A 13,587-nucleotide genomic window follows, 5' to 3' on the forward strand; every position below is an offset into this window, starting at 1 on the left:
GCAGCGCAGATTGGAGAAGCCTAGAGGTGGCTGTCATGTGGACCAGCTAGCATCAGCTCCGAATAAAATGGCCTGTCAGCACAGAAAGAACATCTCTTCCCCATCCCTAAAAGCCCCAACCCTAGCCCTGACAGTCACCCTGCTGTGGGCCTGGCAATTAGGAAAGCATTGGAGTCTCTGCTTCCCTATGGCGCTACGGGGATTTTGGAAATTTGCAATTCCCTTTATACACCATAAGAAGCACAAAGGAAACAGAGAGAGCCACAAAGCCTCCCCCCTCCCAATTCCCTAGCCAGTGAAATGAAATTTTCATGCATAATGAGGCTTTGATCAAGTCTGTCGCTTAGCCAATTTGCTATTGATTTAGAGAGTTCTCTCTGCTAGCAAACAAGCATAAAGGATGGGATTTGAAAAAGATCTAATGGAAAATTATATTTGGTTCTCAGGTATCTATACACAAACAGATTAATTTCCCATTTAGCTGCTCTTTGTAGTTTGCTGCCCCAGATTTCTGGGTATGTCCTTTTCCTGTAAAAGCCATGCTGCATCGTTGATACACATCCTAAAGTCATAACATTCTGTTTATAGCTTTCTAATCACTTGCCATAAAATTATTATGTTGCCATTAAAGTTTTTATTATTTGACCTAATTTTATTTACAAGTCATAGGCAACACTATTTTCTAAAGCCAGGAAGTGGTTGCAGACAAACGAAAAGTAAACAAAGTAACACTAAAGGAAGCTGGCAGCCTCCATGCTAGGTCTATTTTCTAATTCAGTATTGTTTTGATTTTGACAAACTAATGATCACTGAAGGAAAAATACAGCCAGTCTTAAAGCTACGAAGCCCTGATGCACACTATGCTGAATTCCAGTGTTTGAGTGGGAATTTAGAGGGAGGTGAGGAGCAGGAAGCAAATTCTCAGAGCCAGACTGCATCCCTAGTGCGGTGCTCATGGCAAGGCATGGCATGGCAAGGTGCTCATGGCTGTCCATCTTCAGGAGAGGAAAGGGCTGCCTTTCAGGAAGGCACGATTCAGCCCTTGCTTCTCTTTGTCTGTGGAGGGAAGGAGGTTGCCAGTTACCTGCAGCACAAGTGGGAAAGAGGGAATAGAGAGCCATGTTGCCATCTATTCCCCACAGATTTGTCTCCCAACAGGAGTAAGGTGGCACACAGTGCCCTCTCCTCCTCTAGACATGAACTGCAAACCCACACTGCCAAGCCAGGGTTGTACCTAGGGAAGAGATGCGTATTACCAGTTGAATATAACAAATACTATTCTTTCTGATGAGGTACATCGTATATCTATCATAATGCAGCAGATGTTATGTTCTGAGTGTTGTGGGGTCCATTTTCAGTAACTGGGCAGCATTTGCTGTCATTATCCCAGATACCTGCTGGTCAGTGGTAGCCTTAGGGAAAGGCTTGTTTAGATGAGTGCATCCAAAGTCATGAACGTCCAGTAACTCATTGATGCCACATGCAGCATGAGTTTTATCATAACATCTAGTGCTTAACCTTCTTCCCTCTAAAAATGTATGTATTTAAGAAAAAAAAATACACTTTTTTACCCCCTTTATTATTGGAGTAGCCTTACTCTAGGATTTCCAAGAAAACATCCAATAGCTGCATGAAAAGAGCGATACAATCTAGACACAGATCTCAACATCAAAACAAACACCTTGTGCAAAACATACTTTTGGTTTTCTTCATCACAGGCATCATCGCAATGAACGCCACACAAAAGCCACAACGGAGGCTAAAGCACCACTCTTTGTAGGATCTACCCAGTGGCTGTGCTGTATCTCGAGTCAATCAGACTGGGCAGGAAATCCCATAGTCCTGAAGGGACATATCTGCCCCATCTCATCCGTGAGTCATCCAGGATGAAGGGGTCACAATGGCAAAAGTTCACACTTCCCCATTACATTCCCATACAAGCATCTCTGAGTGAAGGCCCCTGGAGTTCCTGGTGTGGGCAGCAGCCCCTCAGCAGGATGTACCCCAGGCCGTCAGCACCTCGGCTGCATTTCGCTTCCCCCTTCTCCATTCTGCTGCCTCCCAGCCCCAACCCAAGCCACGGCCACACAGCTCCACCCTTTTCTGCCACAACCCACAGGCACTACCAAAGTCTACACATATTTACCGGATAAGGGCTTGGGGCTGCAGCACCGAAAACCAAAGTCAAGGCACCTCGCCTGCATGCACCATTGAGCTGGGGGAGTCGGGGTCAGGAGAACTGTGAAATGGTGGCGAGGGAGTGTCCCTTCAGTCATGCTTCAGGGATGATGTCTCCCTGGTGCTTTGGAGAAGACATGCATATATATGCTACTTCAAGAACAGTTGTTCCACACGTGGGAGACAGCAATGGACAAAAAGGGCTAGGCAGAGATCTGGCTGCCTACACGTGGTCTAACACGCTGATGATTGAAAGTGATGCAGTCAGTCAGTCAGTCTCTCAAAATAAGGGCAAAAACCCCACAGGTGGCGGAAGGGAGGGAACCGAAGGTAAAGAAGGAAGTGATGAGAAGAGAGGAGCGTGCTGCTGAGTGACTTAGTTTCTTTTTTTCACTTCATTTTTTGCAGTCTATTTTGGTTAGATGCGCAATCCAGCAACCGTGGTCTGCAGCAATTCCCTGCTCACGATGATGGAAACTGCAATGTTGGTTACAGCCTGCTGATATATGTGGACTTCAGTTCCAAAAGCATTAATGTGCAGGGGGGCGGAGCTGGTAGTTTAGATCGGATGGCTCGTTTATTTAATAAAAATAATATATAAATAGCACAATAAACACACCATCACTGAGTTTTACTGAAAGAGTATCTAAGCTGAACAAGAAATAAGAAAGCAACAGATGAAGGAATTGTGTGTGGTCAATCCTTTTGGGAACCCTGCCACAGAAGAGACCCTGAGCCTTAGACCCTACATTCCAGCTTTCTCTCCCATGTGGTTCCACTTGTTTCTCCTCACTTCTCAGAGGTCCTGCGTGCCCTAGTTTAGCAACAGCAGCAAGGAGTTCAAGTACCACAAAGAACTGTTGGGTGTAGAAAAGCAGATTTTACATAGGTAAAATCATTTGACATAAGCATACAGGCACACACATGCATATGTAAATATGAAAATGAACTTTCAGATCTGGAGATGTAAATTCAGCAGGCAACTGGTATCCTCTGTTCTATGGATATTCCAATAAAACACAACAACCAGTAAAAGAAATAACCAGTATTACAGCAGAAACTGATAGCATGTTCATTTTCTAAATTCTCAGTGGAAGCTACTGAAAGAAAGGCTTGAAAGAAAGGCTTGAGGCTTGGAAATGAAATTTTAAAAGATGTTTTATGGACATATGGCTCCTCTCCTATTGAAAGTTTTATAAAGAACCCTAGCCTAAATTCCAGAGTCCTCTAACAGACTTAAAAGTATTCCTCAACTTCTTCGTTGCCCATAAAGCTCTGTAATGGGTCCAGGATCCAGATTTAGAGGGCTTAATGACACCTATTGCACGGATACCTTGAGAAGCCTTGAGGCAAGCAAAGAACAGGAGTTTAGATGGAAGTTATGACCTCTGAATCTGAGCCCTGGATCCCAATCCAGGGTGTAGGTATTAATTACTTGATTGAAGTACTCTTTTAATAGTGAATTGACATCTGTGCGATGCAAACAAGACAAACCTCAAAAGACAACTGCTTGTCAAGGTAAAAGTTTATGGCTCACTACAGAGAAAATCAGCATTACAGTCTTAATCCTGAACTTGCGTGACTTCTGTAATTTTCATAAAGCATGCAATTTCAAGAACTGGGTGTGATCTGCCAGAGCAGATAATATGCAGATACCTGCTGCAGGAAAGCAGCTGCCTCTGCCAGCTGCCTCTTTCTAAAGGATAATCCCTATCATTGAGTGGAACACATTAACATGCTCTCACTTCAGCCGAACAAAAAGCTCTCTCTCAGCAGGTACTTATACAGAGGAGAAAGTTCAATTGAGAGAATGGCCTCTGGTTTCGCCTGCCAGCACCTTCCAAATATTTGCAGTTGTATCATCTTTAGATTTGCAGACTGAACAATGCTGAGCACTTTAGCTTGGCCCAGCAAATGTGTATGCCTATGCTCAGCTTGATCATCAAGCATGAGCAAAGCAACTTAATTAAGTCTATGGTTCTATGTTTCTCCACATACAGACCAGAGTTCAGCAGAGAGCAGAAATTTAAAAGAGCAGGATATTAATATCAGAGAATACAGATCCTTACATCCAGGAATCCCTTTAGTACTCATTTCTTCTCTTTCCTCTACATTACAGTGAAAGGTGTTCCAGTTCTCCAACAGCCCCCTGGAAGCCAAGAGGGGGTGGTAACAATACTGTTGAACACAACCACTGAAGTGTCTGTTTGTGTATAAATTATACCATCTCACCAGGTTACACTGCAATATACAGAATTTTGGGATGAATTTATAATCCCAATGTTGCAATCTTTATAGATTGTTTTTCAACTAACACTGACTTCAAGAAGGTAAGCCTGCTGATTATCTGTATAGCTCAGATTTGGTACAACATATCCCCCAATGCCATTCTGCAAATTAGAGCCTAATCCTATTTCCTTTGGAGCTGTCTAGCAGGAGTCTGCTGGTTTCAATGGGAAGATAATTCCTTTTTGTGAATATGGAGAAGCATTTACGTAAAATAATACTGTCAGAAATGAAGAATTCCCTAGTGATGTCTATAAGCTCAGAGAGCTGAAATTCTCACCAAATGTTTATTTCAGAAAGGATGAAACACCACATGTTTTACACTGACAGGAACAGCTAGAACAATGCAAATTGCCTACTAAAGTCAGTATTTAAGATTTTCTATTTCCATTCTAACATCGTCTCATCTTTCTTCTGCTATTTTTACCTCTTGGTATTCTCATACTTGTTGTGAAGAACACCGGTGTATTATTTGCTCTAGAGATTTTTATTCCTGTACTGACAATACTGACTGCAAATATGCTAAAAATTAAAAGGAAATATCTCTATATGGCAGTGACAAACTCAATCATATGTGTACTGCTATATTTATAATTATTTTTAATTCCCATTGCTACTACAAATGAGCACAGAAAGTTTCTTGTGTCCAGTTTTAATTTACATATTTAATTTGCTTAATGCCCTCTGGCTGCACATTTAGGAGCATGGAACTTTAAAAAGGAGAATTGGTATTTGTAATGCTCCATAGTACCTGTGCTTATATTCCATTACAAAATTGGCATTTTTTATTTTGGAGCTTTTGGTGTTTTATTATGCCTTATATCTCTCCAAACACAATATATAGCAATAATTCATGACATACTTCCTTAATGAACTGTCTTGTCTCCTTCCAGGCAGCTAGAAGAGAATACTTTCGCGAACATTAACAACGCTCAGGAGTATAACATAATGAAAGCTATTTTCATCACTAGCATTCATGTTTTTCGGCTATTCAAGAGGTACAAAGGACCTGGATGTAGGCTATAATGAGTTCCAGCCTAAGGGCAACTTCCAGACAGCCGCAGCTGGACACTCTTCCCTGCTGCCTCTGGGGGGACCAAGCCCTTTCTGAGCTGCTCACACAGTCCAGCGCGCAGGCAGCTGGTGCAGATCAGCGCAGGACCCAGGCTACTCTCATCTTCGTGGGACTAGGATTGCTCTGGACATGCAAAACCGCCGGGCAGTTGTTACTGTCATCCTGACAAACTGCTGTACACTTGGCACTCAGCAACATCGAGACTCTGATTTAATCTACTTAAGTGAAGTTGCACTGTGGTGAACACGTGTCAGGACGATTTTTCACTTCTCCCAGCAGTCAAGGGCACCTCTCCTGTTCTCCGTGTTACCAGCCCTTTTCCTAGCTCCCTTCTGCCTCTTGGTGCTGCTGCATCCCCATTCCATCCCTGTACCAATCCCTGCCTCGAGCAGGTCTGTCCTTCATTGCTTCATGTGGGTGTTTCTTGGGGCATTCCCCCAGTTTGAGAAGAGCTACACAAGTGGGTTTCAAACTGAGGGCACAGAAGGCAGCTGATGCAGTAGCAGATCTCCCTCTCCTGCATGTCCAGGTAGCCCAGGCATTGTTTTATTCTGTGCTGGATAGTGGGAATGCAATAGTGCTTCAGAACATAAAACAAGAAGAACATGAAAGCTACCTATGTAGTCTTATTACCCAGAGGTGGCTACAGAACTGTTGTCCTTTCCAAAGTTAAAATGAAGGAAGGGCCTACAGGAGGACAAGGTGCTCTTTCTTTTTTATAGCAACAGAGTGAAGCTTCCCTTACTCTTTCTGCTTTGGAATAGCCAGTCTGCAGTTCACTCCATGAAAGAGATGTGGAGTTCCATGCTCCAGGGCTTAAGCCAGTATCAGGGTCCCAGAGATCAAGAACTCATCACAGGAGGTTTTACTTCTGGTAACTGCAGGATTCTTTCTGTCGTCCTCAACCTGTGCCATGTGGTGCTGGCTTCTGCCAGGAACTGCACTAGGCAGACTTGCCTTGAACCAGTGGAGCACTTCTGCTGATCCTAAAATGAAGCTGTGGAGGTGGTAATTACAGAGAGATTTCAAGTTCATCAAGTCAGAGGGGCTAAGGCTGCAACCTCAGAGCAGTGTGCTCACTATTGCGAAGAAACCTTGGGGAAGTCCATCGTTACACACTAGCCTGGTGAACTGGAGGAACCATATGACACACCTGGGTTATCGCCCCATCACCTCGATGCTCCCAAGTTAGCTACCTCTGACAAACCTGAGCCTTTGCAGCAGCCAACCAGTCAAATCAGCTGAGCACATGGACTAATTTCTGTGTCAACACTCCAGCAGCAAGGAGGAGGGAGTTACTGAAAGTCTGTGCCTTGATGTCACTGTGGCCATGAAGCTGAACCCAGGATTTCAGAAAGTCTATTATCCTTGCAGAGCTCACAATCAGTCAGTGGGGAGGGCACCCCAAGCCAGGAATCACACATGAAGGTCTTTGCATTGATCGAGCAAACTAGCCACACTGGAACATGCCAAAATGATTCCCCCCTATGCAAGTGTAGATGAGGTCCTCAGTGACATCGTTTAGTGGAGGTCTTGGCAGTCCTGGGGTAATGGTAATGGGGTCCCTCCGCTCTAGATACGCATGGCAACCACTGCAGGACTTGTACTCGGGCAGGTTCCGTACAGTCTAAAACCTCCTGGAGCAGGCAAACCACACCAGCCCATGCCAAGGACCAGCAGCAGCCGGGTGTGCCCGTTTCCACCAGTTCCAAGTCCATGGAAACCCTACAGGAAACCCTCGCCTGCTTGGCAAATGGGGAAAATTAGGCGTTTTCTGGAAAAAACCTCCCAAACCCAAATGTGGTGCAGGCCCCTGCCCGCTAGCCCCATACCCACACTCACACCCAGGCTCTGCAGGTGCAACCGTAAGGACGGGGCCGACCCTCAGTCTCGCCTCAGCCCGGCCCTCAAAGGCCGGGGCGCTCAGCCGCGGAGCAAGCCCGGGCTGGGGGCAGGCTGCCCTTCCCTCCCTGCCACGCCGGGGGCCAGCCCCGTTGAGGAGCCGCTTTCCAACAGGCCGGGAGGCTGGCCGCGGAACCCCGGCCCCTCAGAGCACAAAGGAGGTCCCTGCCGGACAGCGACCCCGCCACTCCGGCCTGCCCCTCCCGGGCCGCTGCGCTGGGGGCAGCCCAGCTAAGGCGGGGCGGGGCGGGGCGGAGCGGAGGGTCCGCCCCACGGCTGTGCCGCTGCCGCTACTGCCGCCGCTGCCGCCGGGGCGGGCGGTGGGGAAGGGGAGGAGAGTGTGGGGCGCTGCTGCCTCCGCGCCCCGCCCCGCTCCGCCGCGCCCCATGGTGCCGGCGCGGGAGCGGGGCTGAGGCAGAAGCTCTGAGGCCAGCGGGGCGTTCACACTCTGCGCCCGCCGCCTCCGGGCATGGAGGGCGCCGAGGCGGCCGCCTGCGGCAGCAGCTGCAGCAGCCCCGTGCAGCCCCGCTGCTCCTCCTGCGGCTCCGAGCCGGCCGGCGGCGGTGAGGCAGCAGCGGCGGCAGCAGCGGCCATGGAAGAGTCGCTCGTGGAGGCTCCGTCTCCGGAGGTAACGGCGGCGACGAAGCAGCAGGGGGTGAAGCGGCATCACCACAAGCACAACCTGAAGCATCGCTACGAGCTGCAGGAGACCTTGGGCAAAGGCACCTATGGCAAAGTCAAGCGGGCCATCGAGAGGTTTTCTGGCAGAGTGGTATGGCAGGCGGAGGGACTTCTCTTTGCCTTTTTCTTATATATAAATGTGCATGCATGTATATGTTGCTTTCCAACACGTACTTCAGGATGGAGCGGACTGTTTGCGGTCCCTCTGGGACCGGTCCCTGTATGTGTCTCGGTGAGGCGGCAGCCACGGAGCCCCGGGAGCATGTGAGCATCCCACCCGTGTCCACAGCCGCTTGGGTCCAGCCAGGGCTTTGTTTGGAGTCCAGATCCTATGGAGAAACTTAGTGTTTTTTTTGGGGGGGGAGTGGGGGAGGGTAGTGGTGTAGTGTTGTAGTAACTCATCAATATGTTTTAAAAGGAGGTGTTATTATTGGAAGAATAGGGTGGCTTATAGTTTTTGTTCTGGTTTTACATGTGGGACCACTGTGACCAAGTTATCTTTCCCCAGTGGTTTACTGGAACCTGTCACATCCCCCAGCTAACCAAAGTAACATCGGAAGTGAAGACATTGGTTCTCCCATTAAAAATGCCATGATTCAGTCATACTCTTGTGACCTGAACTTTGCTGACACCTAAAAAAATTGCAGGGACTGCAACCCAGCCCCATTGGTCTTTACGATCCGTTTCACCGCTCAGCGGTGCCGGCTGGCTAGAGACTTTAAGCAGCCCGGACGTTGTCCAAGCAATAACTCAGCTTCAGCATTTCCTCATTGGTACAGTGCTCTAGCAGGGTTCAGAAATGCAACTGAAGAAATGTATGCGTTAGGCTTATTGTCATTTTTCCTTCCCTAAAATACGTAACTGTTCACAAAGGGTGAGCGAATGAGAAGCAGGCATTGCTTTAAAGATCGCCCAGAGAAATAGATGGTTTTCTAAAGAGGTCTTAGCACTGCTTCTCGTTTGAAAAAGACTAATTGAGTTTTTACTAGACTTCATTTAAAAGCGAGGCATTTCCCTTGTGATGGTATAGGTTTTGCCTCATGTATCTTTCCCTTTCTGTTGCCTGGAAGCTCAACATGCACCTAGAGGCAGAAGCAGCTGTAAAACAGAAAATGAAATTGCAGATGCCAGTAAGGGATGTTTTACTTTGGAACTAAGTATCTTTGTGTCTACAGTGAAAATGTGTGTTTCAGCCAAGTTGTAGAGTCGTATCATGTATGCTTTCAGTTTATTAGCTCATTTGGGGGCTGGCTAAAGAGAAACCAGAGATGGACATCTCTGCACATGCTCACACCAAGTCCATGATTTTTAAAGTTTGCTGTCTTGGCTGTTTTACAGTTCCAGGCTAACAGTTCCAGAGCTAGGTTATATACTAACTACTATTTTGTAAGTACGTTAGTTTTGAGTTGCACTACCAAATGTAGTAAATAAGCAAATATGTTGAAAATCCCTATTTTCAAAAGACTTGATAAATTAAAGCAAAGGTGACTATTGTAAATATGAGATGCAGATTTGGGAAGGGCCCTCACAGGAGGAAAGGAGGTAGCATAGATGTGTATCTCCTCCAAGTTAACAGCATGCCAGGGCTTGCTTTATTTTGCTGTCAAGTGCTTCAGCTACACAGCTAAGAGTACTTAGATGATACAGTCTGAAGTGAATTTGTATGGCTAATGCCATCTCGAAATGGAGAGGGTGAAAATCGGAATACTGTAGTAATGTTACACTCTGTCCGCTGGCATGTAGAAGCTAAACAAATCCTTACTGGGTTGTGAGTTTTATACTGGAGTAATACAAGCCTTGGCGTGTGGCACTGTATAATTATTAACTAATCTGCAGGCGAGTTCTGGTGCAACATGTGTGTTTGACCTTTAACATCTGTGAGTGTATGTAAAATACCCACGTTTTGTCTGCTTACAGAGTAAAAGCTAGTTGTCAGGAATCCAGCCAGACCAAAGTGAATGGAAAATGCTTCTTGTTTTCTGACAGTTCCGCTGTCTGGCTGTTGGCGGTGAGCACTGATTGCTTTCCGTGGGTGAGATGAGAGCACTGACAGGATGAGTGATCAGAAAGGGGCAGAGTTTTCCTTCAGTTCCCCCTCACCACCACCTTTCTCTCCTCTTTCCTTTCCGCAGTTCTTGTTAGTGGGCAGCATTTGCAGTGTTGGTGAGCAGGTTGGACTGGATGCCCAGCAGGGGATGCACACAGCGAGCAAGTTATCTGTCACCCTCTTGTACCACATCCAGTACAAATCATCTCTGCAACTGGCAGCTAGGTAGCAAGAGAGAGTCCCAAGGTTGCTCTAGTCCAGTCCATTTGCTTCCTATTCTGCTACTGGTTTAGCTAATATTTTTTATCTTTACTCAGTGGTAAGCAGGTATTTCAAGGTGCATGGTAACAGATTGCAGAGCTGGACCTTGGCAGTGGTATTGTGTTCCCAGTTATAAGCCTTGTCCAAGCAATTCTATTTGGCCTCTCTGCTTCTCTTGTCTGTCAACAATCTCTTTAGCTGTATGGCATTTCCTGAAGATACCTGTATGATTAGCCAGGCACAAACTTCAGTTTTGGTGTCATCTGTATAAATGGAGAGCTCAGGAGTGAAATAGAAATTAGCAGATCTGCGTTACTGAAGTAAAACCAAGGTGAGAAGACAGTTTGATCCAAGGTACACATGTGCATTAGTCTTGTGCCACTGGAAATCAATAGCAGGATTTATTTTGACTTGAATGAAAGTAGTCTTTGGCACTTATTAACAGGTTGCATGTTTGTTCAAATCGTCATAGTTTCTTTGTCTTTCCTCCTAATTCAGTGGAAAGTGATCATAAAGCTTCCTGCCATAAAGCTCTGAGGTAGATAGTATGATACATTTAGTTTGTTATTGGAAACAACTTATGTGAATTTGTGTATTAGTTACCACAGTGACTGCAGACAGTGTTGCATGCTGCATGAAGCAGTTAAAATATGGCCTGCTACATGACGGATGAGGTGCCTGATATTGCCAGTAAGATTTCCTTCATTAATACTGGCTCAGTATACACTGTGTAGCTTACAGTATTTTAAATTAAGGCACCTGTTAGTAAGTGTAAGGATGAAGAGATGATATCGCAAGCCTGTGAAGTAACGCTCATGGTGACATTTCTGTGGGTGTTTTCTCCACTTGTCATCTTGCACATGTTAACACAAAAAGCTCAGTTCTTTGGTTTATGTATTCACTGTTTGTTAGCCAAGAAATCCACAGTTACACTTATGTCAGCCTTAGATAAGCTGTGTATTGACCACCTCTGGCTGATCCTATCCAAGATACATGAAGCTGGTAGGTGCTGCTGGATTCTTCAAGTAAATGATTCCACTGGGGTAAATACTCCTTATAATGCAACTTTAAAATACAGATAGGCATTTTCAGTCTTGCTATCTGTCTTTTCCTGACATTATACAGAAAGCAATGCCTGGATACAACAATGCATTAGTATTAAATTAGTATAGGAACATGTAGCTCTTTAAAATATGGGAGACAACCAGATAAACCCTGTTAGACACCAGATAAACCTGGAGCACTCCCAGCAGAGTTTAACCCAGCGGTTCCATACCCCGGCTGTTACAGCTCCCTGTGGGTGCCCTCCTGTGAGGTGCTTTGCTGGGAGTTGTTTGCTCTCCCTGCCGCTGTGGACCTGGAGCCTGCTAACGCTGCTGGTTTCTTAAAACCTCTCATGAAGCGCCCTGTATTATCTGCACTTCCTTTTGGTTACCCTCTGTTCTTAGGAGACATTTTGCCATTTGCAAAAGCCAGGAGCTTTCTCCCCTTCTCTCCTTAGGCTGCACTTCAGAGGAGATAGGGAATAGCTGCAGGGGGCCTCCCATCAGCCTTCACCTCCTTCCCTCTGCTTGAGTGCCAGGACATCTTTTCTTCCTCCTCACCAGCAGGTGGAGGAAGCACTATTCTCCTCCAGCTGTTCCTCCAGACAGTTAATTATTTGGGAATTGATGACAAGCTGCAGCCCAATATGAAAAACAGGCACGCGGTGCATATCAGTGCAGGCATGTTATGTGTGGTGGTGTGTGTTGTTTATCTCTTCTGCATGGAAGAGTAGGTAGAAGGATGTAGCCAAATGAAATTAGTTTCTGTAAAAATCTGTTAAAATCTTGTAAAAAAAAAAAAACAAACAGAACTTCTGGTCAACAGAAATAGTTCATTTACAATTCCAGTGAAAACCTTTGCTTTAAGACAGCTCTGCTTCATGATGCTTTTGGAGAGTTGCGCAGGGGTTTTGGAAACCCTGAAACAACAAGAGATTACATGAAAGGAGGACCTTTGTTTTGCTCATTGTATTTCTCCATATCATGACAAAACCCAAACATGAATACCAACAATGACAGCTCATGTCAGTAATTAAGGCCTTGTTGGCCGCACAACCATTTGTTTGTTTTCGGTGTGGTTTTCAGGGATTCCAAATAACAAGAGAAAACCATGCTCATGGGTCACTGAGTGCAGGGAAAGCCAGGTGGGACATTTGTCCCAATTCTCTTGTTTACTTTTGCTGGTCTCCCTCTCTTCCCTCTTATGCATGTGTATTCCCTTATCTTTAATAATAATGTCATATTTCAACTTTTTCCTGACAGCTTCTGCTTCAGTTAGCAGCTGGGTCACTAGTTAATACTAATTTTTGTCTTGATCACTCAGTATGCATCTTCTCCAGTATAATGTCCAAATCTGATGCAGAACTGTTTGGGTTTTTTTTGAGATTCTTTGTTGTTCTTATTAAGATATCTTCCTGTGTTGCAGACACCAGTGGAAGTATCTACACAACACTGCTGTGATGTAAGGTGCATGTACAGTACTTTGCCCAGCAGGATCCTGATTCGTGAATGTGGCTTCCACAGCTATGATAATACACTTGAATAATAGCAACAATGGCTTGTATCACTACCCCGTCTTATACATGACAAAGAAAAACTTGCCGATTGAAGCCAAAATCATCAGAAGTATCGGCTAGTTTTGAGTGCACAATCTGATACCTGATTTTTCCAGACATGCAGAGTGTATAACATCAGGGGCCTCAGGATGACAGCCTCCTCCTGCAGAGCTTGGTCTCTCCTGCCTCCTGGGCACTCTCTTTACCGTGGGTCTTTGTCCCTCGGTGACATTCAGCTTGGGTCTCTGTTCCCACCCCCTTTGTACTCCATTTGTGCTGCTGCCTCTTGCTTTGTTCTGCATGCCAGCGCTGTGACCCACACAGAAAGTGCTGGCTTGCTCCCTGCTTCTGAGCTGGTAGCTGCCAGCAGAACCTGTGCAGCCTGTGGTGAGGTGTTGCATACACATCTGCCACAGCACACTTACGTGGGGCCAGAGGTTCCTCGGTGGAAGAGACATTCTTGCAAAACATATTGCCAAAACCTGAATTACTTAAGGTGTGCAGACTGAGTTCTTTTGGGGACTCATAATGTGATTAAATCTGGACAATGTTTTCATG

General features: G+C 45.8%; 1 protein-coding gene across 1 annotated transcript in view; it reads left to right on the forward strand.

The window, feature by feature from the left end:
• Positions 1 to 7,847: 7,847 nt before the first annotated feature.
• Positions 7,848 to 13,587, forward strand: part of NUAK1 (NUAK family kinase 1) — a 48,900-nt gene continuing 43,160 nt past the window's right edge. Inside the window, exon 1 of the mRNA XM_057420468.1 lies at positions 7,848 to 8,213. Within this exon, the coding sequence (XP_057276451.1) occupies positions 7,911 to 8,213 (303 nt within the window). The 5' untranslated portion in view covers positions 7,848 to 7,910. The remainder of the gene's footprint in view (positions 8,214 to 13,587) is intronic.

This window comes from Pezoporus wallicus, unplaced genomic scaffold (genome assembly GCF_028554395.1).
Source record: "Pezoporus wallicus isolate ANWC-B61680 ecotype Strahan unplaced genomic scaffold, APGP_CSIRO_Pwel_v1 contig_2871, whole genome shotgun sequence".
Lineage (NCBI taxonomy): Eukaryota > Metazoa > Chordata > Aves > Psittaciformes > Psittacidae > Pezoporus > Pezoporus wallicus.